Source organism: Cornus florida, unplaced genomic scaffold (genome assembly GCF_030987335.1).
Source record: "Cornus florida cultivar Cherokee Brave unplaced genomic scaffold, ASM3098733v1 CherokeeBrave_3.0.0_Hap2_Chr09, whole genome shotgun sequence".
In the NCBI taxonomy this organism is placed as follows: Eukaryota; Viridiplantae; Streptophyta; class Magnoliopsida; order Cornales; family Cornaceae; genus Cornus; species Cornus florida.
Genome location: NW_026775579.1, coordinates 84,682,400 through 84,706,905, shown reverse-complemented (window position 1 = coordinate 84,706,905; position 24,506 = coordinate 84,682,400). Strand labels below are relative to the sequence as shown.

Below are 24,506 nucleotides of genomic sequence, written 5' to 3'. Positions count from 1 at the left end.
CCAATCCAAATTATTTACATTTGTACTAAAGAAATTTTATCATTTCTTACAAGAATCACCGCGATGAATCTTCGATGTCGGCAATGGTTCTTCTATTTGAAGAATATGAATTGCTTTTGCAAATTTTCACTCGTTTTATAGTATTTTTGCACAATTTTTAATATGTTACTTCACACATTTATTATATTTTGTGTCTTATGTATTTTAAGGACTAGCTTATAATTTTATTCCAATAGTTTTCACATGACAAATCTCCATCCCAAATTATATTTATTCTTACCTACATAGATCAAAGAAATGAATCATCGATTTCGGCAACTCTAAATGAACAATAGGAAATGCTTTTACATAATTTCACCCAAATTTTAGCTCTTTTGCCCAAGTTTCAATATGTTACTTTACAAATTTTAATGTGTAATGTCTTATACATACTCAAGGACTTTTGAATAGTTTTATTGAAATGGTTTTCATGCAATCCAAATTATTTACATCTGTACTAAAGAAATTTTATAATTTCTTACAAGAATCACCACGATAAATCATCGATGTTGGCAACGGTTATTCTAATTGAAGAATATGAATTGCTGTTGCAAACTTTCACTCGTTTTATAATACTTTTGCACAATTTTTAGTATGTCACTTCACACATTTATTATATTTTGTGTTCTCATGCATCTTTAAGGAATGTCTTATAATTTTATTCCAATAGTTTTCACATGACAAATCTCCATCCCAAATTATTTTTATCTTTACCTACATGGATCAAAGAGATGAATCATTAATGTCTGTATGCACATTTCAGAAGTAAACAATATAGCCAAATTTCTGGATGGGTATTGAACTGCATATATAAAGTCCAAGTATGTTTCACAAATTTAAACCTCAATCTATTATACAGCCAAATGGAAACTAAAGCTAAACCCACTGCACAACTTCAAAAACAAATTTAGCGATAACAATATTAGAAAGAAAAAGACAAATAAAATAAAGCAGATAACAAATTTATCTTTTTTTTCCCCTGAATGTGGTAGGTTTTATTGATACAATAATAATAATAATAATAATAATAATAATAAATATAAATAAAAATAATAGAGCTAAGAAAGCTCTCACAAAACATAAACCATCAGGACCTAACTAAAACTAACCAAAAGGATAAATAAAACAGAATTAAGAAATTCAAAACAACTCTATATCCTCAAGCTTCAGCTCGAGTAGCGCTCCCAAGCATGCATCAGTAGTTAGCTGAGTAGACTGAATGTGGTAGGTTTTATTGATACAAATAAATAAATAAAAATAATAATAAAGCTGAGGATGCTCTCACAAAACATAAACTATCAAGACTAAACTAAAACTAACAAAAGGATAAATAAAACAGAATTAAGAAATTCAAAACAACTCTATATCCTCAAACTTAAGCCCGAGTAGTGCTCCCAAACACGCATCAGTAGCAGCAAACCTGAGATTACTCTCCCTCCATATATTTCAAATAATCACAGTACCATCTAATGAACTTTACTCCCATTTGTGATCCTTTTGAATTAGTCACAAACCATGCAGAGCCTCCTCGAAAGTTGCAGCCTGTAAAAGATTAATCCAATTGCATATACTAGAAAACCAGATCCGCACTTCTTTTACCAAACAATATGCCTAGAAAAAAGTCTGCCCAATGCGAGAGTTAACACAACAAAGAAAGTGGAGAAAAAAATTATTTTCGTTTACTAAAAACTAACAATATTAGATAAAGGTAAAATATTTGTTTAGCTTAATCTAATACTAATGAACACTTGGTCCACCAGCACACATATATATCTACATCAATATATCTCTTTTTATATTCAGTAGTCTCATTCCAAACATTCAATTAAAATCCTAATAATTGTTTAACTCAAGACTCAAAATTTAAAATCCAACCAAGAAAACTAAATAAAGAGAAACTTTGTAAGCTCATATCTGCCATACACAAACAATTGGACTACCTTTAAATGAGGAGGAGCCTAATTTAGGCAAGATGGGGGAAAGAAATTATATAAGGTCAAGCTGTTATAAATAATAAATTGAATGATAAACATGTGGATGTACCCAATACAATTTAATGTGCTTTAAACAATCAAAATTTAAATGCACAAGAAATTCTTAAATTTTAATTTAAAAATAAGATCAAGGGGGATGTTATCCATGTAAATAAAATTTATAACTTCAACAAAGAACTGAATATTACATACAAGAGAATGAGAAAATAAGTATTTTTCGCTTAGTCTTACATAACAACTCAATTGAACCACCTATAAAAGAATTTACCCTTAAATATTCAAAATCCTCAATGTATACATTATCATTCATGTTAGAATATACTGTAATAGTGTACTATTTAGGAAACCATTCAGAACATTAAGCCCATAAATTCATTCATTCTAAGACATTAAAAGAAAGACTAAACGTAACATGACCCCTAACATAATTTCACCATCTATACTCTATTTTTAAGCAAAAAATCCATGGAAGATAACTTAAGTCACAGACATGGTAGAAATTCAAGATACCCTAAAATTGGCAATTTTGACTTGTTTTCGAGAATTGATTCCATGAATGATTTTTCTTTTAGGAAGATCTGGCGAGTGAGATCAGCGAGAGAGCAGATTCACGAGTACAAGGGAACTTACTCGACCTAAATCTCGCTGGCCTGATCCATGTCATGCACTTGACAAATTTGGGGTTGTCGACGGAGGAGAGGATAAGCTTGGCTATTAGTTTTGTTTTGGCTAAGTCAACCATGCATGTCAAGGAAGACATTCCCTTTATTATAAATTACATTTACCGTGCATCCCCATTTTAAAAAAAAAAACTGCAAGGGCTATATATGTTACCCTTAATTTTAATTTGTAAGCGACTCAATTTGGGAATTACTCTGAAAGGCACGTACGATTATACAAACAATCACGCATACATTCACAGATAAAAAGGGATGACAAAGCAAAACTGAGATATTTAAAAAAATATATTTCCAAAAAAAAAGAATACAAATGGAAAAGAAACCCACAAAAAAGAGAGAAAAACCCAGATAATATCCGAACCATTTTTGTGCCTGTCATCCTGACGGGCCATGCTAATCTTCTCTGTTTCGTACGAAGCCTTTGTTTCTTAACCCCGATGTGGGACTAATCCATATGCTCAATACTCACACCAAGCCACTTTAGCTTACGTCATTGCAAGCATTAAACCACAAGCTTTCAACACTTGGATCTCTTCATTTTCCACTTAATTTATCGTAGTTAGACTAAATATATGTATATATACATTACATATATATATATATATATATATATATATATATATGTCACGTATGGAAGCTTTCAAAGTTTCAATGTGATGAAGCTAGTACACCCACTTGAGTATTCTATAAAATTGACATTATTTTGAACTGAAACTCGATTATAATCCAGTTATTTAGATGAATTGTTATTTCTCTCTCTCAAAAACATGCCTCTCTTAATTTACGGGCTCTAAGAACAATTTTCTGAAAACTCTATTATAAAAAGGCATGTTTCAACATAACTGTTTTAAGATCAGTTTTCTGGCTTCTTGAGAACTATTTTCTGAGTGACAAACCAAGCAAGCCCTATTCTCAAAGTGTGGTATACCCCGCGAATACATCAGAAAATCCAGTGTCTTGAGGGATTTTAAGTCTCCAAAAGTCATCTATCCTACGTATGTTCTATCCAATAAAATGAACACCCAAATCCATTTTCTGTAAGATTAGAATGTTATTTCCATTTAAGTGAAGGATTTCTCTGTCAAACAGATATGCCCAGTTGCCCATTTACCAAATTAAAGCTTTACTTCAAGGAAGATTGCAATTATAGGCTCGTTTATTATATGAGCTGATGGTAGGGTTGGCTTAGGATGGCTCTTGAAAATGTGCTTCATTAGGTTTTCGTGTTATTTTGAAAAATTCTATACCCATTCATTGATAAAGGTACTTGATGCTTGTGAATTGTAATGTAATGTCCTACAAGCACAAAATCAAAACAGAAGGGAAAAAGAAATAGAAACACATACAACAATGACCTAAATATAGTTTCTTACATATACAACACCTCCATGCATATACAACTTAACCGAGTTCCAACTTATCTCAGTCCCATAACATCTGAACACAACAACAATGATCTCGCTGATAAAAGTATGGTTACAATACAGGTTTCCTAAATGGTAACGAAATCAATGTCAATCAACAACAAAAAGTTACAACAACAATAACTCACAATGACAATAATATAAGGCAAATCTATAAATGAACTCCATCGCACATGTCAGACCATCCAACATATCAATACTGTTTTGGAGTGTAGAAAAATAAGAGAAGAAGAAGAAGCACTGTTTTATCTATAACAATGGTGTGAACAAATAGTACATGGTTTGGCTTTTAAGCTTGGTACTGTATTCTTGGTTGGACCATCTCTCTTATAACATAAGATGTTGTGCATTGTTTTATTGGATCGCAGCAACTGGAGAGTCAATAAAATTGAAAGGCAAACTAATAGCCAATAATAAAAGCGAAATGGACACTTGAATGTAACATATCAGAATTTATAGCACCAAAAAAAAATAAAAAATACTCTCTTTTAACTGAGTAGATTTCTAAGTGAAAAAAATTATAAGTAAAATCATTCATAATTTCAATCAATAAGTAACAGTGCACTAGCATACAGAGCAATTTAGCAGACATTAAGGATCCCTTTGTTTCTACGTAAAAAAAAAATTCAACTAAAATATTATTTAAATTTTTATTTTTTAGTGTTTTGTAAAATTTAGGTCGAGGTTGAGGTGGACGGGAATTGTAGAATAACTTGCCGAAAATTGATGGATAAGTTTTTTTTTTTTTTTTGTTCATAAATATTTTACAACAATCAAACACCAAAAAAAATAAAAATATATATATATATATTTTCTAAAAAATATTTTATATAGAAACAAATGAAGCTACAAATAAAAGTTTTACAAATCCGCATACTTGATCAAACAATAATGTGAAGCAGACCTATTGGCAAGGAAAGGGAGGATGAGCCCTAGTAGCATTGGGACACCATATTTGATAAAATTTGGTGGACAATAGATCAAAATTCTATTCTGGTGGGAAAAATGCAATAGCAAGCGCTGGAAATGGAAAAACAATAATGTGCAGGAATTTACATGAGACAAGTACTTAATTAGGTTTTTATGGTATTGGTGTTGTGTGGAATAGGATTAGTATCCACCATTCTCAATTTGGGAATTACTCTGTGAGGCACATAAAAACAATCATGCATACATTCGCAGACAAAAAGGAATGGCAAAACAAAATGGATAAATTTAAAATAAATATACGAAAATACTAATCTTTTTAGGTAAAATAAAAAATAAAAAATAGAAGATACTAATGGAAAAAGCGACCTACAAAAAACGAGAGAAAAACCCAGATAAGAGCAACTGTTGCCACTGCTATAACATAAGCCAAAACAAGCATTCATATACATAAATCGCAGTTATAGAGAGAGAAACAGAGCTTACCAGAGTAATCGATCACACTTCATACTGGTTAGATACCTAGATCGATTATATATATATACGCACAGTTACAAACACATATAGATACATGGGTGCTATTCGAATTGGATGGAAATCGCGGAAGACGGCCAAAAGTCGAATTTGGAGGAGTTGCAGAGAGAGCAGTCCATCGTAAGGTGGAAATACAGCAGGGGTACGGTGGGAAAGTAACAAAAAATAAGGGTATTTTAGTAAAAGCAGATGATGGGATCGAGGGCAAAAAGGTCAAGAAGAAATTTTGGACCCTTTCTGGATTTGTGCCTCACTTTTCTCTCTCATGTACTCGCATTAAGTTTAAAGACTTTCTTTCTCAAATCGATGTGGGACTATATTGTAAGGTGGAAATATAGCAGGAGTAGGGTGGAAAAGTAATAAAAAAGAAGGGTATTTTAGTAAAAATAGATGATGGGATCGAAGGCAAAAAGGTTAAGAAAAAAATTTAGACCATTTCTCGATTTGTGCGTTATTTTTCTCTCTCATTATACTCGTATTAAGTTTAAAGACTTTCTTTCTCAAATCCATGTGTGGGACTATATGAGCAATACTCACATCAAGCCACTTTAGCTTACGTCATTGCAATTATTATGATAAACCATAAGCTTTGATGAAAATATATCACAAAAATTTATAGTGCCTTATCAGATAGCATGAAATTTGTAGATTTTGGATTAGGTCTCAACAAAGATTGGACTTCATAAAATAAAAGTGTCATCATTAACAGATCTCAGCTTCACAAATGAAATTTAAGTCAAAAGGTGAATTGATCAACAAGTCTGCATTGAAGAGCCCATTTGCACACACTGGTTGAGTCACAAAGTTGCAATTTTTTGGACACCACCATATCAATCGAAAACCTCCAATTGCAGAGCTTGTTTAACACCAAAGCCCCAATCAGCTACCACTCTGCCACCACTGAAAAATAGAAGGACAAGATAGAGAATTATCCAATTCATCAGATATAAGTAATTTTATCGACACTAATTAGAAATATTATTATTATATATGTCAGATGATTGCGACAACTTCATTTAACACAACCAACATTTGAATTCACATGTTGTAAGAGTTTGTTTATTTCCACTTTATTAAAGTAGGATAGAACACAAACGAGAACTGTGTTAGAATCACAGAGAGATAGATACTTGATGATTTCCGAATGTAAAGAGTCATGAGTCCAATTCCATAATATACAAATTAATACAATGAATTCTTGTAGAAACCAGATGCAAATATTTTTAAAGAACACAATTTTTTTTTCCCCCTTAAAGAACACAATTATACAAGTCAAAGCATCAAAATCTAGAATTTGGAGAAAGCATATATCAGGTGTGTCTGTATATTATTTATTCGCCTCTATTTAATGCCAATCCTGTTTATGGGAATCCAAATGTGAGCGGACTTAAATTTTGACATTATTTTTGCATAAGGTGGGGGATTTCATACTCAAAAGTACCAAAGTGTAGTACTCAATAACCCAAGGCTCTCGAAAAATGCACATATAGTGAGAAAAAAAATAATAATAATAAATAAACTGTGTCACAGCTGCCTCCTCGTGTATAATTTTGTTTGTAAGAACGCTCCTGTGCGAATAAAAGATTTAGTAACCAAAAACATCACAACAGAAACAGAGATCTATGCAAAATGATTTCACATTGCATTAAATCCCAAAAGTAATGCAAATGAGTAAAATTAAACCAAGCAGAATTTTATGAGAGAAAAAAAATAATCATAGGCTCACATTCGGCATCTGCCAAATAATATGAACACGACGGAAAAATTAGACCTCAATACCTCTTGAAAATATCTTCCTTACTTCATGAACCATGCCATTAGAATTGCGGTTACCGAATCTAAAATACAATGTCAAACCCCATAAAGTATCTACTAAGAATCCTTGGTACGATTTCAAAAGGCCAACTTGGTGCGAGTCCCCCTCTTCAAAGCTTTGACAATTTCCTGAGCGGATTCCACTTAAAAGCAGGGAAGAGAAACAAAGTGAATGGAGGTATGGTGAATGACATTAAACCAGATTTCATCTACCGACACTAGGTTACAACAATTATCATAGCTTTTAATGACAAAACAAAACATTGCATACAAGGTTACAACAATTATAGTTTCTTACACTAGGTTACAACAATTATAGCTTTTAATGACAAAACAAAACACTGCACACAAGGTTACAACAATTATAGTTCAATACACTGCACACACCCTGTGAATACATTATACATCCAAAAATCCCATCTTGAGGGATTTTAAGTGTCCAAAAACCCTTTTCAGTGACATCTCACTTTCCTTCGAAAACGGATATTTAACCAGAAATAGTTTGTTGTATCATAAAATAACTATTGGCTGCTCTTGAAAGTGTTTCCGATATTTAGTTTTTATTGTTCTCTATGTTGTTCTGGGCAAGCTGTTATGTGTAAAATTGTTTGTCATGATGTATTCCATGCTTTGCTAAAATTGATTTGTGTATTCTGGAGCTCTGTGACTTGTGGCTAATCTTCCCAAATGCCGAGAATCTTTATATGTGTATGTATACTACTACTATTAAAAAAAAAAAATTATCCAAAAGAAAGCCAAAACCATTTTAAACACAAACTCATCAAACTCTCTCTCTCAAAATATGTTCTTTTTTCTTTCTTTTTGTCTTTTCTAATTTGTTAGTCATTTTCACTCTCTAAAGAGATAATTGTGTGTGTGTGTGTGTTAGCAGAAAGCATTTATATACGTATATGCGTTTGTGTGTGTTTATATGCAAATGCATATATATAAATATTTGCATTTTATATATACGTATTTTTTAAATTTTGAAGATTATATTTTCTAATACAGCAAGTAGTGGAAACGATGGTTGGTTTTCTAACAAATTAACAATCTCGATGTCCACTGTTGATAGAAATATATATATATATATATATATATATATAAAAGATTGTATTCTCATACCGCGTGAGATGACAAGATAAGAGTTACCCATAAAGGAAAAAAAGAAAACGAAAATAATACGTAGTATTAAGAACCCATACAATGTAAATAAGTGCTAAGATATCATCATATGATGTATGAATAATTCAAAAGAGGTTTTCCAAAGTCAAGTTTTTTAAAAATGAACCGTTATTAGACAGTTAAACAAATTTTCATAATTCACAATAACTCCCGATAAAATAGTAGTCTTATTATTGCACCGTAAATTAATAGTGCTCCAAATTTATTCCTCAAGAATAGAAGAAATGGAAGTAGTACAAACTTTGTAGTGGATTTTTATCCCCAATTATCATAATTTGGGACCAACTAAAACTTGTAATAAAAAAAAATCAAATCACTATCTAAATACAGGAACCAAACGTGAAGAGATCATCAGTTATTGCTCTGCCAAATAGACATCCAATGGCGAAAAATAAAAACTTGAAATTAAAACACCACAATGATACCAGTAACAACAATAAAAGATACTTTTAGACCTAATCCTTGTACTTCATTTCAGACATCAAGAAGCCGGGCATGTCAAAAGAAGCTGAAAACTTCTCGACGTCGGCCTTGAGTTCTTCAATGTCCTTGTTGTTCACCAGACCCTTGTTGAAGTCTTTCAAGAGTTTTCCATGCTCTTTTTGGATCTTCAAAGTGAGGGTCACAGCACGGTGAAGCAACTCCGCTATATGCTCGAAGTCTTTCTCAACCAACCCTCTGGAAGTCATGGCCGGTGCACCTGCCAACAGGATATCCCATCACTCATTTATTCAATGTTTGTCACCCAAGTTTCTTATTTTATGCTTTCATTTCTATCACTCTTTTAACAATTTACTTCAGCATTATAATATCTTTTCAAGTATTTGCATTATCTTTCCTACAAGAATGGACCACCTTCTTTGGAGTGGTCAAAAAGGGCCAATTTTGTTTTTAACTCATGCTTCTTGAGTAGATGGGCCATTTTTTTTTTTTTCCAGAAAAAAAGAACAACCCAACCACTAGCCACTTTGGACTCTCAGATGGTTCGCAAACTCCGGATGCATAATAGCAAGTCCAGGCCACGCCTTTGGTGAGTAATCCCAAAGGCATTACCAGTTGAGCTAGCCCCTGCTGGCTAAAAGAATGTAACACTCGTGTTAGGCACCTTTTCCTTCCTAGCAAATGTCCTTAAGAGTAAAAACCTTACTTTCCGGAAACGAAAAAAAAAAAAAAAATTTGTCCTTAAGAGTATTTTTTTTAGTAGAAAAAACAGCAGCCTCCAGTTTTCCTAATTATTTCTAGAAAAAACCTTACCTCACACTCACATTCCTCACAAACTTGTAGTTTCTCTTAACAGATGATGACTAAATATGAATACAATATTAGTCGAAGTAGCTGTTCTTACCAATGCGAACCCCTCCGGGGGCCAAGGCACTGCTGTCACCAAACACAGCATTCTTGTTCACAGTAATGTTGCATAGGTCACAAAGCTTCTCAACCTTATTGCCTGCAATAAGGGCAACAAATGATTAAAGTTGTATTTGATAGAATATTGATGTCTAGTAATGTCAAATTCCCAGAAATCAACTAATTCCGATCCTTTTTACCAGTCAATCCAAGAGGGCGAAGATCCCACAGAACAAGGTGGTTCTCAGTCCCGCCCGTGACAAGCTTGTAATCTTTGCTCATCAAGTAGTTTCCAAGAGCAACTGCATTGGCTCTGACTTGCTTAGCATAGGCCTTGAACCCAGGTGACATGGCCTGTTTCAGAGCAACGGCCAGAGCAGCGATCTGGTGATTGTGGGGACCGCCCTGAAGGGAGGGGAAGACGGCAAAGTTGACCTTGTCTTCGAAGTCATAAACTGCACCTTCAGGCTGGCCCTTCTTAGCTGGTTTAGGTCCCTTCCGGTAGAAGATCATACCAGCCCTAGGGCCCCTCAAAGACTTGTGGGTTGTGGTTGTGACTATGTCACAGTACTCAAATGGATCTGCAGCTTCCTACACACCCGACAAAAATAATTAGCATAAATTTATTGGATCTAGAAGATCGATGATGACAATATTCAAAAAAGAGCAAAATCCATTTTAAAATGACATCTTGGACATCTCAAGATTCTTGTGATTTTGTATTCAATCTAATCCATCAGTTTGCTTAATACGTGAACATATATCTACATTTAGATTCAGAATTCCAAAATTTAATGACTTCATATTAATATAATAATCGAAATAAAAAACCACCGCCTCATTGGCACGGTTCCTGTCCACAATTTCCTATTCCTAGATCTGGACTGGCAGCTAGATGTGCCGACAAATAAATTCAGATCTATTCCATGTTTTATTAGAAGATCTCCACAACCCCATTAATAACATTTTGCTAATATCAAAACCTTAAGTTCTCTTTATATATTCATCTAGATTGAACAATAAAGTGAGACCATTAATAACAATTCAACAGATCTTTAGCCTATGTATTTCCTAATTTCCCACTCAACTTAAATAACTCTAATCCAATGCAAATTCAATAACAGTCACCAGAAACAAATTGAATCAGAATTGAGACTTCTCATTTCTACAAGTCTGTAAATCAAGTTAGCCTTTTCTGAAAAATCAAATCCAAACATTCATACAGATCCAACAAGAAAAAACAAGTACATATACAGATTTATATAAAGATCCAATGACTAAACTACAGAGCACACAAGTAAAACCAGAGTTTTTAAATCTGAAATGCAGATCTCCACATTTCAATCAAATAAACCAACTAAATCACACTAAAATCCAGATCAAAAGTCCCAAATTTAGCCTGATTTACAACACAAATACCAAATCACAAGCAGATCTACTTCCAAAAACCAATAAACCCAAGTCAAACTTGCATTCACATTCAAAACCAAAACCCAATAAGAATAGAAAATTTTCTCAATAACCATACCTGAGCAGCAACAAGGCCACTGATATGAGCCATGTCACAGAGCAAAAGCGCGCCACACTTATCCGCAACAGCGCGAAACCTCGCGTAATCCCAATCCCTAGGGTACGCACTCCCTCCACAAATGATCAATTTGGGTCTGAAATCCAATGCCTTCTCTTCCAACTTGTCATAATCTATATACCCAGTTTTCGAATCCACCTTATACGGCAAGCTCTCGAAGTAAATCGACGTCGCCGAGATCTTCTTCCCACCGGACGTGTAGTACCCATGAGTCAAATGCCCACCGGACGGCAAGTCCAGACCCATGATGCGGTCGTGGGGATTGAGCACCGCCGTGTAGGCGGCGAAATTGGCTGGACTGCCGGAATAAGGCTGCACATTGACGCCCCATTTGGTGGGGTCGAGACGGTAGGCTTGGAGGGCTCGGCTACGGCAGAGATTCTCGATCTGGTCGATGTACTCGTTGCCGCCGTAGTAGCGGTTTCCGGGCATACCCTCGGAGTACTTGTTGGTGAGGGCACTGCCGAGAGCTTCGATGACGGCGAAGGAGGTGAAGTTCTCGGAGGCGATGAGCTCGATTCCGCGGCATTGGCGGCGCTTCTCCTTCTCGATGAGGTCGTGGATATCGGGGTCGATGGTTTCGAGAGGGGTGTTGCCCCAAGAAGTTACGGGATCCATCGGAGATTGTAGAGAGAGAAAGAAATGTGAGAGAGAAAGAGGGGGTTGTAGAGCGAGAGAGAAGGATGGAGTGTTGCAGGTTGTTCGGCAGTGGCGGAGGCAAGTGTTTAAAGGAGTCTAATGTTGCTGAAAGTACCGTTATGCCCTGTTTGTTGGTTGGTGAGTGAGAGTGAGTTTTCTTTTTTTCTTTTTTCTTTTTTTTCCTTTAAAATGTCAGCAAGAGTGCTTTTTAGTTAGATATTTAATTTTGAAAAAAAATATACTGGATTCAACTGGTGATTTCATAATGTGTATTAGTTGGTGAATTTGTTTTTGCTTTTAGGATGAATTAAGTTTGGTCATAATCGCTAAATTTTAGGTTAGACATTTGAAGACAAATATCTTGTGTTTTCCTGTTTTTCTATTGTTAGTCACAGTTCATGAGTATATAAGTTTTACTAATTTTTCTTATTTTTCAGAAATAATTACATTTTAATTTTTGAATCTCTGCCCAATTTTTTTTTTTTTTTTTGCAATACATTGGATTAGTCATTATGATGCAAAAATATTTTTCGTATTAAAGATGATGCATTTTGAAAATGGTGAGTAATACAAAATGAATATTATTTGCACCGTGTGAGTTTAGTCCTATGGTATGACATAAAAAGTATTTTTCGTAAAAATTGAATATAATTAGACGCAAATTGACACAAGGTAATAGATGGGATGTGACACATGATATTAGAGTCGATACTTAATGTCCTCGTATATGAGAGTTCTTTGGCGAAAATGAGATGTGTTTGAAGCTCCTTCACACTTCAAATTGCAAGGGATGGTTGAGCTAGCACATAACCGACACAATGTGATATTTTTGCAGGTAATTGAAGGACAAATGAATAGTTAAGAACTATGCAATTTGTAGCGAGAAATAAATGATGTGAAAGGTCGTATTCCAAAACTTTATAAGTTAATAACTTGAGACAATTACAGCCATAGCCTCCAGTACAAAATGTTTAAGGTTTTAGGTTACATGGTCTATGAAACTAGTGAAGGTTAATTTTGAACGAGCCACAAGTTTTGGATTCCAGTGTTAATCTTTATCTTATGATCTAAATAGCATTATATTTATTTTAATCTTCCAACTTAGAAGAACCAAACATAAGTTTCAATCTTAATTTCATAAGCCAAATCCAAGAAATTTCCAAATATGAAAGAAAAGGCTTAAAGGGAAGTGTGACTGTGATCCTAAAAAAGTGGACAAAAGATGTTCATATATGTTGACATAAATTTGGTACCATGAGAGGACTATGACCATGAATTTATGATTCTGTCTCATGTGAAAACTCTTGATTCAATATCTTTTTGATGTCATGATAGCTTCTCCTAGGTGGATGTCTGAAAATTCCAATAACCTTTTAGTTCGATTTAGATGGGTGTATTTGAAATGGATGATTCTGTATTAATTATTTGATTAATAAAACTTAAAATTTTGATGCCCTAACAAACAATGTTGTCGGGAGGGTGTGAGCTCACTGAGAACGCTCTCGTTACAATATTTTTTCCTAAATTTATGGTCCAATCTTCTTGGATCTCTTAATCAATTCCAAAAACTTACTCATCTTACATTAATACGGATCATGCTCGTTTCCTTACAAGTGAGGATGAACTTCCTCCTTACCATAGATGTAATACAATAGGAATTATAAATTTTAAGTTAAAATTGAATTTGTGTCATCCTACCATTATATACTATATCAAGAGTGAGAAAGTACTTCACCATTATTATCTTTTTAAATCTAAATTAGAATATAAAAACGTTGAAATTAAGCAATTAAGAGAGTTGATTAACTACCAAACTCATGATGAGTCGGCACAACATTCAACATCCAACCATTTTAATGTTCCATTTGGATACAAGCCAACGTTGTAGGCCTCCGCCGAACCTCACCGTCACCGTTAAGCCGAATATTGTTCTATTAACATTTGATTATTTGAAACTAAATCCCTTAATCACAAATTGAGCTATGGTATACTTTTGACATTTTGGTAATTTTACAAGTTGACATACCAATGAGGATGTAGTCACCTAATACCACCCAAAAAGGCTGAATGATAAGAGTCCATATAGTGTTGATGAGAGACTTGCCTACTTGGTATGTGCACCAACAACATTTTCTAAATGTCCTCACCATGTCATTGTTTGAAGTTGGTAAAAATTAGGAAATATGGGTTAGAAAATGATAAACTTTGGGGTTGGTGTGTGAGTTGTTAGGGGCAATTTAGTCTTTTCAAACACACCAACCCCTGATACCGACGCTAGTCTCAGTCCTCCCTTCCGCTCCATCCCTTTTGTATAAAGGTCGGTGGTGGTGGGTCATGGGCGCACGTAGAATCGGTAATGATCAAAACAAAGATTTCATACCTTCACAAAATTTTCACAAAATTAGTGGAATCAATTTTTTAATTAAAATATTGATTCAATAATTAAATATCTCACCAACTACTATCACATTTGTCCATATACGTGTATGTATATATTACACACACATAAACACATAGTATAAATAAATACACATTGGGTTGCATATATCTCTCAATTAAATATGTTGCACATGGCTACCACCTCTTTTGACGTATGATGATTCAATTAATATGTGATGCTAGTGAATATATTTCTTCCTTCTTTTTTTCTTTTTTTTTTTCCCCTTTTTTCCCTAAATTCATAATATTTTACTGTTTATTCATTACAATTTAAATTGATAATATAATACATTACATAAAAAACGCAAGTTATATACAATAACTATGTTGTCATGTAGGACTTGTTTGTAAATAACACATCACATCCCTTCATTGGCCGTCAACACAGTTAACAATGAAGAATGCGTGTCATTAAATTTATAATGTTCAAATTTCAATTATATTTAAAAAAAAAAAAATTATTATAGTAAAATAAGATAGAATGTAATTATATTGCAATTTAATATTAATGAATTGTTGAGACATATTATCAATTTAATTGCAATGAATTTTATGGTAGTCAACTTTAAACTTTTAAGACTTCGCTTGGATAGAATGATTTGGAAAGAGAGAAAAAAAAAAATAGTGAAAATTGTGTTTGGAGTAAAGAAAAATAATTATGAGAGATTTGGAGAGATAGTTGTCTCTCCAAATTCCTCAAGTGTTATCATTTAAAAAATAAAAAGATTTAAAAGGAAAGGTTTTTTTTTTTTTTTGGGATAGTAAAAGTAAAAACACACACACACACTTTTTGCCCATTCCGGGCTCGAACCCTTTCCCTGAAGAGGGGAGGTTATATCATTGGGCCAAAGGCTCTTTGGTTAAAAGGAAATGTTTGATAGTGAATAAGTAGTATTTTCTTAATTTTAAAATTATATTTTTATAATATTTTACTTTTATATTATAATATTTTATAAAAAGATTATGATAATAATTTATTCTTATTTTTTAATTTATTTTCTCTCTTTTATCTTTTTCAAATAAAAATATTACCATTCTTTTTATTTTCTCTTATAAATTATTCAAATATAAATAAAAACTATTGTTATTATTTTTTTCTTTTATTTTTTCTCGTATTTATTCAAACAAAGCCAACTATGAATATAGTTAAAGAGGTAAAGGAAAATAATTTTTGCATTCCCAAAAGATAATATCGGATGTTGAATCACATCTGATACAAAATAAATCAAAGATATTTTGAAGCTTTAATTAAATACAGAAATAATTCAATAGATTGGACCACCCACGTGAGCTGGTTGTCGTGTGGCGGGAGTCAAGATCTGGATGAGTTTTTCTCACATGTTTAAGTTCAATTTATTGTATTTGTACTTCGAAATTTCTAGTAATATGTTTCCATGCATATATATATATATATATATGTACACCTCCACAGTTCCATATACATTAGAAGATACTGTACTTCCACTTCATTTACTCATTTTACCATAATTACCCTTCAAAAGCACTCTTCATAATTATTTTAAATATATTTATACACTCCACTCTGAGGGTATATTTGTCATTTTTTTATTAAAATTTTTAAATTTACAGAGTGAAATTGAAAAAACGTGAGTGCCTATATGAAATCTCATATATATATAATGTAAATCAAATCTTATTGGATTTAATTATAAACTATGAAGCATGATGTCGACACTAGCGCGATACAGAGTACAGACACAGATAAAATACTGGTACAAAATGTTATGTCAAAATAAATAATATAATATAATATTATATATATATATATATATATTGCTATTTTGTCATATACTCATGAACACACACTCCAACGACATCGTCCATGCCATTTTTCATTTTTTTTCTATTAAGAATGTTAGTAATTATGATTTGGCGCCGACAATAACATACTTTTACCATCAACGATTATAGTTTAAAGTATAAGATTAGAGTTTTAAAGGGCTCGTAAAAATAAATGATTACGTGAGTTTTTAAAAGTAACAAAAAAAAAAAACCTTTAACGATAATATTTCTCTATTATTTATCATTTAAATTGTTTTAATGGAAGAGGTTATTGTTAAAATATGTTCAATTGTTAGATCTGGATAAATGAATTCAATTTAGATTGTTAACAAACTCAATTAAATTAAGTTTGGAGTTTATGAATATTAATCCAAACGGGGTGCAATCTAATCACTAAATTACGAAGTCGTAATATTGATCCAAATTGAATTTCAATATAGCTTTATTAATCAAACTATTAACTTCTACCATTTTTTTTTTCCTCTCTTTTTTGGGTATAGATTGTTTATCAAAACATTTAAAGCTCAAACCATCCCTTACTAATCAAATTGGCTCACCTAAACAATTTAACTCTCCTTCATGATTTTATATCAAGTCTTTCAAGGGTGAGGTTGGATATTTTAAACAAAATAAATAAATAAAAATCCTATATTTTTTCAAATATATTCATGAACTGACTTTAATTTTACTACAAATTTTTTCTTTTGGAGGGATGGTCTAATTAGGTAGCCAAAAGATCATTCTTTTCTTTTTCCTTCAATTGACCATTTGTTTAGGTTGTTAAAATAAGAATTATAAATCATAAATTTTGTTATTTTTCTCTCTTTCTTATATTAAAATATTTTCCTATATTAAAAAATTACTTTTAAAACACACAAAACAGCCAAATAAGCTAACAAAATATTAAGCTTTTCAAGTTTCATAAACTGGTAATATGACATAACACAGTAAAATATTTAATAAATGAGTCAAAATCAAATAAGATTATAGGAAATATTTAATTAAAATTTTATATAGTTAAAATTAAATCGACATGAATACTATATGTTTAGTTAAATAAATAATTTCTAATGCGAATAAAAAAAAATTATCAGAAATGTTTAATTAAACAGAACAAATCAGTTTATAAAATGGACTAGCAGTACACCTATTCAATTAGTGTGTAAATTTGATCAACAAAATTACGATTCCAAACATGTTAAGTTAAATTAAAATTTACTTGTATCATGTCAGTGTCAAGTACTGTAATTATTATTAATAAAATATCTTTGGAATTATGCCAAAAATTGGAAATTAAGTTTCATTTTAATATGAATTTGGAAAAACCTATTAAGTCAGTGCCATTTTAATACAAATGCACTCATGTTTGGTTGTATTGATGGAGTAATAACTCATTTTCGAATATTTTATATCATTACATACTTTTATAAATTGATCAATGTGCTCAATTTATATTGAAATTTCTTTTGCCCTGAAATAAGTATTGTATTTAAAAAATCGTGACTCACATTAATTTTTAAATAAAATATTTATTTTTAGGACGAAAGGTATATTTATTTTACAGCAATCCTACCGCTACTGCAAACCAGCGGCAGCCCATACCTCAAATTTTGGGCAGCTTTGTGGACCACTGACAAGAGTCACTTGACGACGTATGATTGGTGATTTGCTGCAGATTAATTTATTGTGACAGTTGGATCTAATTCATTGGATCAATGAAAAATTATTAAAAAGTGATCGCGACGTGTTCACAGTAGCAAATGTGATTTAAGTGCGCATTTTAGTGTTGGGAGATTGATGATTAAACAGATCAAATATTTGCTTTCCGATACTAATCCTGTGAGCTGTAAGTCATAATTTTTATTTTTTTTTTAAGGAAAAAGGCAAAAACAAAAATTACAAATATTTGCTTGGTAAAAAAAAATAAAAAAATACTTGATTGAAATATTTGGGAGTTATTTAAAAGACATATATTACACTTTGTTTCTCTTTTTGTTAAAGTATTAACATTCAAAAATGCGTAGATGATATATTCTCGATCATATATATGTACGCATTTATATGAAATACTCATTGAAGGAGAAGTGTGAATCAATATCAAATTAGGTTTTTCTCTATAATTTTCTTTTCCCTACTTTTAACTTTTATATATATATATATATTTTCTTCTTACTCATGACTTTATAATTTTGATAAATATGAAGTTGATTATTTATAATTTTTATCATTAAGAAAATTAGGATTCTTATTTAAGAGAAAGAGAACTCAAAATATAATTTAAAATTTTTTAAAGTGAATTATGTATTTATTTAATTATTTACACATGAAAATTTGTCAAAATTAGGGTTCTTATTGAAGAGAAATAAATATCCATAAAACGTTAGTCAAAGAGTTTTGTTTGGGTTCAGATTTTACAATAAATAATTTTTTTAAATTTTTTCTCTCAATTATATCATGTATTTTGGACAACATTATTTTTAGAACACACAGAGAAGTTGCCATATCATCTGCAATATAAAAGTTATTTTTGTAATACAATAATTTGTGATGAATTTACCACAAAATAATAAAAAGTTTTCAAACTACCTGACAAGGGCCGTTAACAAAAAGTCAGTTAAGTTGTAAAATCATAACGCAAAAAATATTATTTTTAAATACTTGAAAAAAAAAGTTATACGAAAAATACTATTTTTTTAAATTAATTTTTTAAAAATAGTCAACCGAACAAATTTTTGTACATTTTTTAAAAAAAAATTTAATTATTAAAAAACATAAATTTATCTTCAGACAATTGAATCAAGTAATATCCGCCCTACCTTTTTTTTAAAAAAATGCACTTTTTTTTTCTTAATATAAATAAGAAATATATTTATAATGATTAGTTCTCTTATTTAATAGCGTCAAATAACCAGAAAATGAAAATATTTTAACTTTTTGAAAATTTGGTCAAGGGAAAATGAAAGTTTTGGGGAAAGTAGGATTCCCGCATCTCAAAATCTTTCGTGCAAAAAAAACACACGAAATTCTTTATATATTACTTTCCTATTATACTCATGTTAGTGGTCTCTCTTCTTCTTTACTTAATTGCGTAGACTTCATTGAAAAGGAGAGTTTCTTTCTTCTGTAAATTGCTTTTTTATATAAAATTATGTATTACTAATTTAATTGTTTGTATTTTTTTTATGTGTGCATCCAAAATTAATTATTTTTTTTCCTTTTACTATTGAATTATTATTATTTTTAAATGTCTTAAATAAGTAAAATATTATTAAAACTAACATAAAGAGAAAATAAATACTTAAATTTTGATTGTCCACTTTACCAAAACTTTTTTTTTTCTTACCTTAAAAAGTAAAAGATTGAGAATTTAAATTTACATACGAACAAGTGAATATATAAAGAGAAAGAAAACAAAAAAAATTGTATTATGATATGACATACTATTTTATTCCATATTTTACTATTTTCTTACTAAAATAAATAATTAAGTATAAATGATATTTATCAAACATAAATTTATTTATTTTTTTACTATTTAAAATTATAAGGGTATTTTCGATGAGTAAAATCATTTTCTTTTTCTTTTCATTTAATCCAAACTAATAAAATAATATTTTCTTACAACTTTCTTCAAAATATTTATTACTAACCAAATGCATGATAGAAACTTGATTTTTCTTTCTTTTACTTTCACTTGTACTTTTCATAAAATTTTTTGCCAAATGCATGATTAAAAACTTGATTTTTCTTTCTTTTACTTTCACTTTTACTTTTTATAAAATTTTTTGTTTAACAAAATAGACTAAAAAAAAAAAAATAAAAAGAAGTACAAATATTGTCTCATCCCATTAATTACTTTATGGATACATTTACTTTTAAAAAGTGACATTATTACATGTAAAATAATAAATCAGTCAACAAACATCACACATAATTTACATTAAATTAATAATAATAATAAATAAAATGAAATGAAAAGGTTTTTTTTTTTTTTTTTTTTTTTTGGTTCTTTCTATGTACCTCCAAATTCCAATGAAAGGCATTGGTTAAGCGATAAGAGTCCCAAAGGTGATGATGTCAAGAGACCATCTTATCATCGTTGATTTTTATCAAAACTCTTAGGGCCCACACATCATCGTCCGATTTCTACGTAAATGGACTTTACCAAATCCACCAAACAATAAATCACAAATCACAAATCCTGACCGTCCATTTTACTCTTCTAACCTATATATACCACTTCCCTCTCCCCATCTCTTCCTTGTCTACTCTCCTTCCTCCTACAACCAGAGAGAAGAGAGAGAAACCCAATTTCAGATCCAATCTAGAGAGAGAGAGTAACCCCTAAAAATGGCCTTGTCAGTAGAGAAAACCACCTCTGGCCGTGAATACAAGGTCAAGGACATGTCCCAGGCCGATTTCGGCCGTCTCGAAATCGAGCTTGCCGAAGTGGAAATGCCTGGGCTCATGTCTTGCCGGACCGAGTTCGGCCCATCCCAGCCCTTCAAGGGAGCTCGGATCACCGGCTCGCTCCACATGACCATCCAGACCGCCGTCCTCATCGAAACCCTAACCGCCTTGGGTGCCGAGGTCCGTTGGTGCTCCTGCAACATCTTCTCCACGCAAGACCACGCCGCCTCCGCCATCGCTCGCGACAGCGCCGCCGTGTTCGCCTGGAAGGGCGAGACCCTCCAGGAGTACTGGTGGTGCACCGAGCGTGCTCTCGATTGGGGCCCTGGTGGTGGACCTGACCTTATCGTCGACGATGGCGGCGACGCCACGCTGTTGATTCACGAGGGAGTGAAGGCAGAGGAGGAGTTTGAGAAGTCCGGAAAGGTGCCGGATCCGAGCTCAACCGACAACGCCGAGTTCCAGATCGTGCTCACGATTATCAGGGATGGGCTTAAATCGGATCCCAAGAAGTATCACAAGATGAAGGATAGATTGGTTGGTGTTTCGGAGGAGACCACCACCGGTGTTAAGAGGCTCTATCAGATGCAGATCAATGGAACGTTGTTGTTCCCTGCTATCAATGTCAACGACTCTGTCACCAAGAGCAAGGTAATCTTCTACTGTTTCTGAATACATTAGATCTGATATATATGTATATATATATTTGTTTGTGTATGTATGTGTGTAGTAGTTAGATTCATTATGCTTCAGATCTGAAGTTCACTATCATTGAGCTTTGATTATGGTTAATGATGCTTAGCTTAAAATGTCATTTTTGATCTGAAAAACATATATGAAATAGAAAAACATATATGAAATAGATTGTCTTTTCATCTAAGATTTGCTTTATTTGATCTCATTTTCTATAAATCTTAATTTTAGTGAATGGTTGGTTTAGTACCTCGATTCTCGATTCAGTATTAATTGATACAAAGAGTTATTACAGTAATTGAATCTATCTATTACATTAATTAATTGATACAAAGAGTTATTACAGTAATTGAATCTATCTATTACAGTAATTGAATCTATCTCAAATTATTAGATCTAAGTCGGATCCTCTCCTGTAGCAACTTTACATTGCTAATGCAACAACTACCTTACATTAAGATGTAGGGGTCCAGGTTCTATATAGATCATAGTCTTATAGAGTGCTTAGTTTTCTAATCTTATAGAGTACTTAGATTTCTTGTCTTTTGACATTTTTTTTATGATCTTGGTGCAAACAGTTTGACAACTTGTATGGTTGCCGCCACTCGCTGCCCGATGGCTTGATGAGAGCCACAGATGTGATGATTGCTGGCAAGGTTGCGGTCGTCTGCGGTTATGGAGATGTGGGAAAGGGCTGTGCAGCTGCCATGAAGCAAGCCGGAGCCAGGGTGATTGTGACTGAGATTGATCCAATCTGTGCTCTTCAGGCTCTTATGGAGGGTATCCCAGTTCAAACCCTAGAAGATGTGGTGTCCGAAGCTGACATTTTCGTCACCACCACCGGTAACAAGGACATTATCATGCTTCACCACATGAGGAAGATGAAGAACAATGCCATTGTATGCAACATTGGCCACTTTGACAATGAAATCGACATGCTCGGTTTGGAGACATACCCAGGTGTGCAAAGGATCACAATTAAGCCCCAAACTGACAGGTGGGTCTTCCCAGATACAAAGACCGGCATCATTGTGTTGGCCGAGGGAAGACTCATGAACTTGGGTTGCGCCACCGGACACCCTAGCTTTGTGATGTCTTGCTCATTCACCAACCAAGTGATTGCTCAGCTTGAGCTGTGGAAGGAGAAGAGTACTGGGAAGTATGAGAAGAAGGTGTATGTCTTGCCCAAACACCTAGATGAGAAGGTTGCTGCACTCCACCTTGCCAAGCTTGGTGCTAAGCTCACTAAGCTCAGCAAGGATCAAGCTGACTACATTAGTGTGCCCGTTGAGGGTCCTTACAAGCCTGCTAACTACAGGTACTAGAGAGAGTTGAGGGCAAGTTCAGAAGAAAGTGTTTTGCATACTTTGATTGACGTTAGATTGCTAGTTTTTGATTGTTTTGGGGGTGTTTGGGGGGTTGGAAAGTAGAGAGGAAAGAGTTGGATTGGTCTCTTCTCTTGAAGAAAAGGCCAAATTAGGTGTTTGAATAAGGCTTGACTATGGTGGGTGTTGTTTTGGATGTATTTGATACTGCTGCTGCAGTTTAAGAATATTTTGCTATATTGTGTCGTGATTTTATGAACAAAAGGGAAAAAAATATTTGCCTTTTTTGAGCAAGGACTGTTTGGCTTTATTTTTTATACACCATCCAGCATTGGAAACAAAATCTTCTTATTCAACTTTTTAATTTTTATTTATTTTTGTTGTTAAATCTATTAATTAATATTTTGACTGATTGAATAATAGGGATATTGATTTTGAAAAGATATGATTGTGTATTATTTATAAGGTTAATATAAGGAAGACTAATCCATAAAAGGGTCATTTTCATTTTGAAAAGATAATGACTGTGTTTAAGGAAGACCATACATAGGCGGTAGAATATAGAAAAAGATTTCTGTAGCCAAGCTTAATGCTGACCTTGTGTGCAAGTCAGGTTGTGCACACTACGGTGTTCTAATAAAAAGTTGACACTTCTTTTAAATTTTAAAAAATACAAAACATAATACTCATTTTTCAGGTTAAACTGGACAGATTTACTTTTTTTTTTTTCTCTCTTTGCTCTTATCGGTTTAGCCATTATGTCCTCCATCACTTCGCTTCAGATTGAATCGATTTATTCTTAAAACAGATATGTTAAAATATTTGAATCAATTTATATTTGTCCGGCATGTTCTGTTCCTTTTGCTCTCATTCTTATTTACAAAAAGAGATATGGAATAATTTTCATACATAGCATGCATAAAAAACAGTAGAAATGGTTAGTTCAATTTTTTTAAGGATAATTTTCTATCTTAAGAAAATTAAAAATAACAGAAAAATGTAGAAAATACAATTTTTCATGAATAAGGAAAAAAATAGATGTCTTGAGTTTAACTATAATAAATGGATATAACCCATGTTTTGAATTTTTTTGGGTTTAACTATAACAAATGGATATAAACCATGTTTTGAATTTGTTTAAGTTTAAAAGAGGTGTTAACCTCTTATTAAAACACATTAATGTGCAGGTTACAATCTGTCTTGACGGGGGCAGGACTGAAGCATTGTCCTTTATGCTAAGAACCTAAATTGAAAATTTATTCATTTCGCATTTAGTTCCATGTGGTTGATGGGCTGCATCATTAGTACTTAGGAAGATATAACTAGCTTGGAGAAAAGGAAAGAGAGAATTCTATTTATTTTTAAATCTTGATGCACCTCTCTGCTTGCCAACCACGGGAGAGGCTTTGTCCCACTTTGGATGGCGGGTAGGCCCTATCCAAGTGCTGGTAGATAACAGTACTCAATGTATTAAACTTTAAAAGGTTAGGAGACCCATTACAGCTGCTGGTATCAGAATTATAATTAGTTTTTGGTCCGGTGCCGTGCCAAGCGTCCGGCCCGGATATGTCAAGCCCCAAACCTACCTCATGTTGCCTGTTCAATGAAACAAAGAGGATTATATCCCAAGGGGTATTGTTGGATTAAGAGAGCTTCAGAAACTA

The 24,506-nt window shown here is 32.6% G+C and overlaps 2 protein-coding genes and 1 long non-coding RNA gene across 3 annotated transcripts; 1 reads left to right on the top strand and 2 right to left on the bottom strand.

The window, feature by feature from the left end:
- Nucleotides 1-1,170: 1,170 nt before the first annotated feature.
- LOC132274806 (uncharacterized) lies at nt 1,171-5,997 on the bottom strand. The gene is made up of 2 exons (XR_009470515.1): nt 5,551-5,997; nt 1,171-4,508 (listed from the first exon to the last, which is right to left on the bottom strand). It is a non-coding gene; the product is annotated as an uncharacterized LOC132274806 (long non-coding RNA).
- Nucleotides 5,998-8,746: 2,749 nt separating this feature from the next.
- Nucleotides 8,747-12,244, bottom strand: LOC132274805 (serine hydroxymethyltransferase 4-like). Its single transcript, XM_059776141.1, has 4 exons — nt 11,474-12,244; nt 10,146-10,536; nt 9,944-10,045; nt 8,747-9,298 (listed from the first exon to the last, which is right to left on the bottom strand). The coding sequence occupies exons 1-4, from the start codon at nt 12,149-12,151 to the stop codon at nt 9,054-9,056; spliced, it is 1,416 nt and encodes a 471-aa protein (XP_059632124.1). The 5' UTR covers nt 12,152-12,244; the 3' UTR covers nt 8,747-9,053.
- Nucleotides 12,245-20,672: 8,428 nt separating this feature from the next.
- On the top strand, nt 20,673-23,136 carry LOC132274804 (adenosylhomocysteinase-like). The gene is made up of 2 exons (XM_059776140.1): nt 20,673-21,475; nt 22,096-23,136. The coding sequence occupies exons 1-2, from the start codon at nt 20,765-20,767 to the stop codon at nt 22,840-22,842; spliced, it is 1,458 nt and encodes a 485-aa protein (XP_059632123.1). The 5' UTR covers nt 20,673-20,764; the 3' UTR covers nt 22,843-23,136.
- Nucleotides 23,137-24,506: the final 1,370 nt, after the last annotated feature.

Bases quoted from the DNA above. Each gene is read 5' to 3' on its own strand.
- LOC132274805 (XM_059776141.1), bottom strand. From the start codon at position 12,151: ATGGATCCCGTAACTTCTTGGGGCAACACCCCTCTCGAAACCATCGAC. The intron at 10,537-11,473 runs GTATGGTTATTG...TCGGGTGTGTAG, and splicing joins GTGGCCTTGTTGCTGCTCAG to GAAGCTGCAGATCCATTTGA. The intron at 10,046-10,145 runs GTAAAAAGGATC...CCCTTATTGCAG, and splicing joins TCGCCCTCTTGGATTGACTG to GCAATAAGGTTGAGAAGCTT.
- LOC132274804 (XM_059776140.1), top strand. From the start codon at position 20,765: ATGGCCTTGTCAGTAGAGAAAACCACCTCTGGCCGTGAATACAAGGTC. The intron at 21,476-22,095 runs GTAATCTTCTAC...TGGTGCAAACAG, and splicing joins ACTCTGTCACCAAGAGCAAG to TTTGACAACTTGTATGGTTG.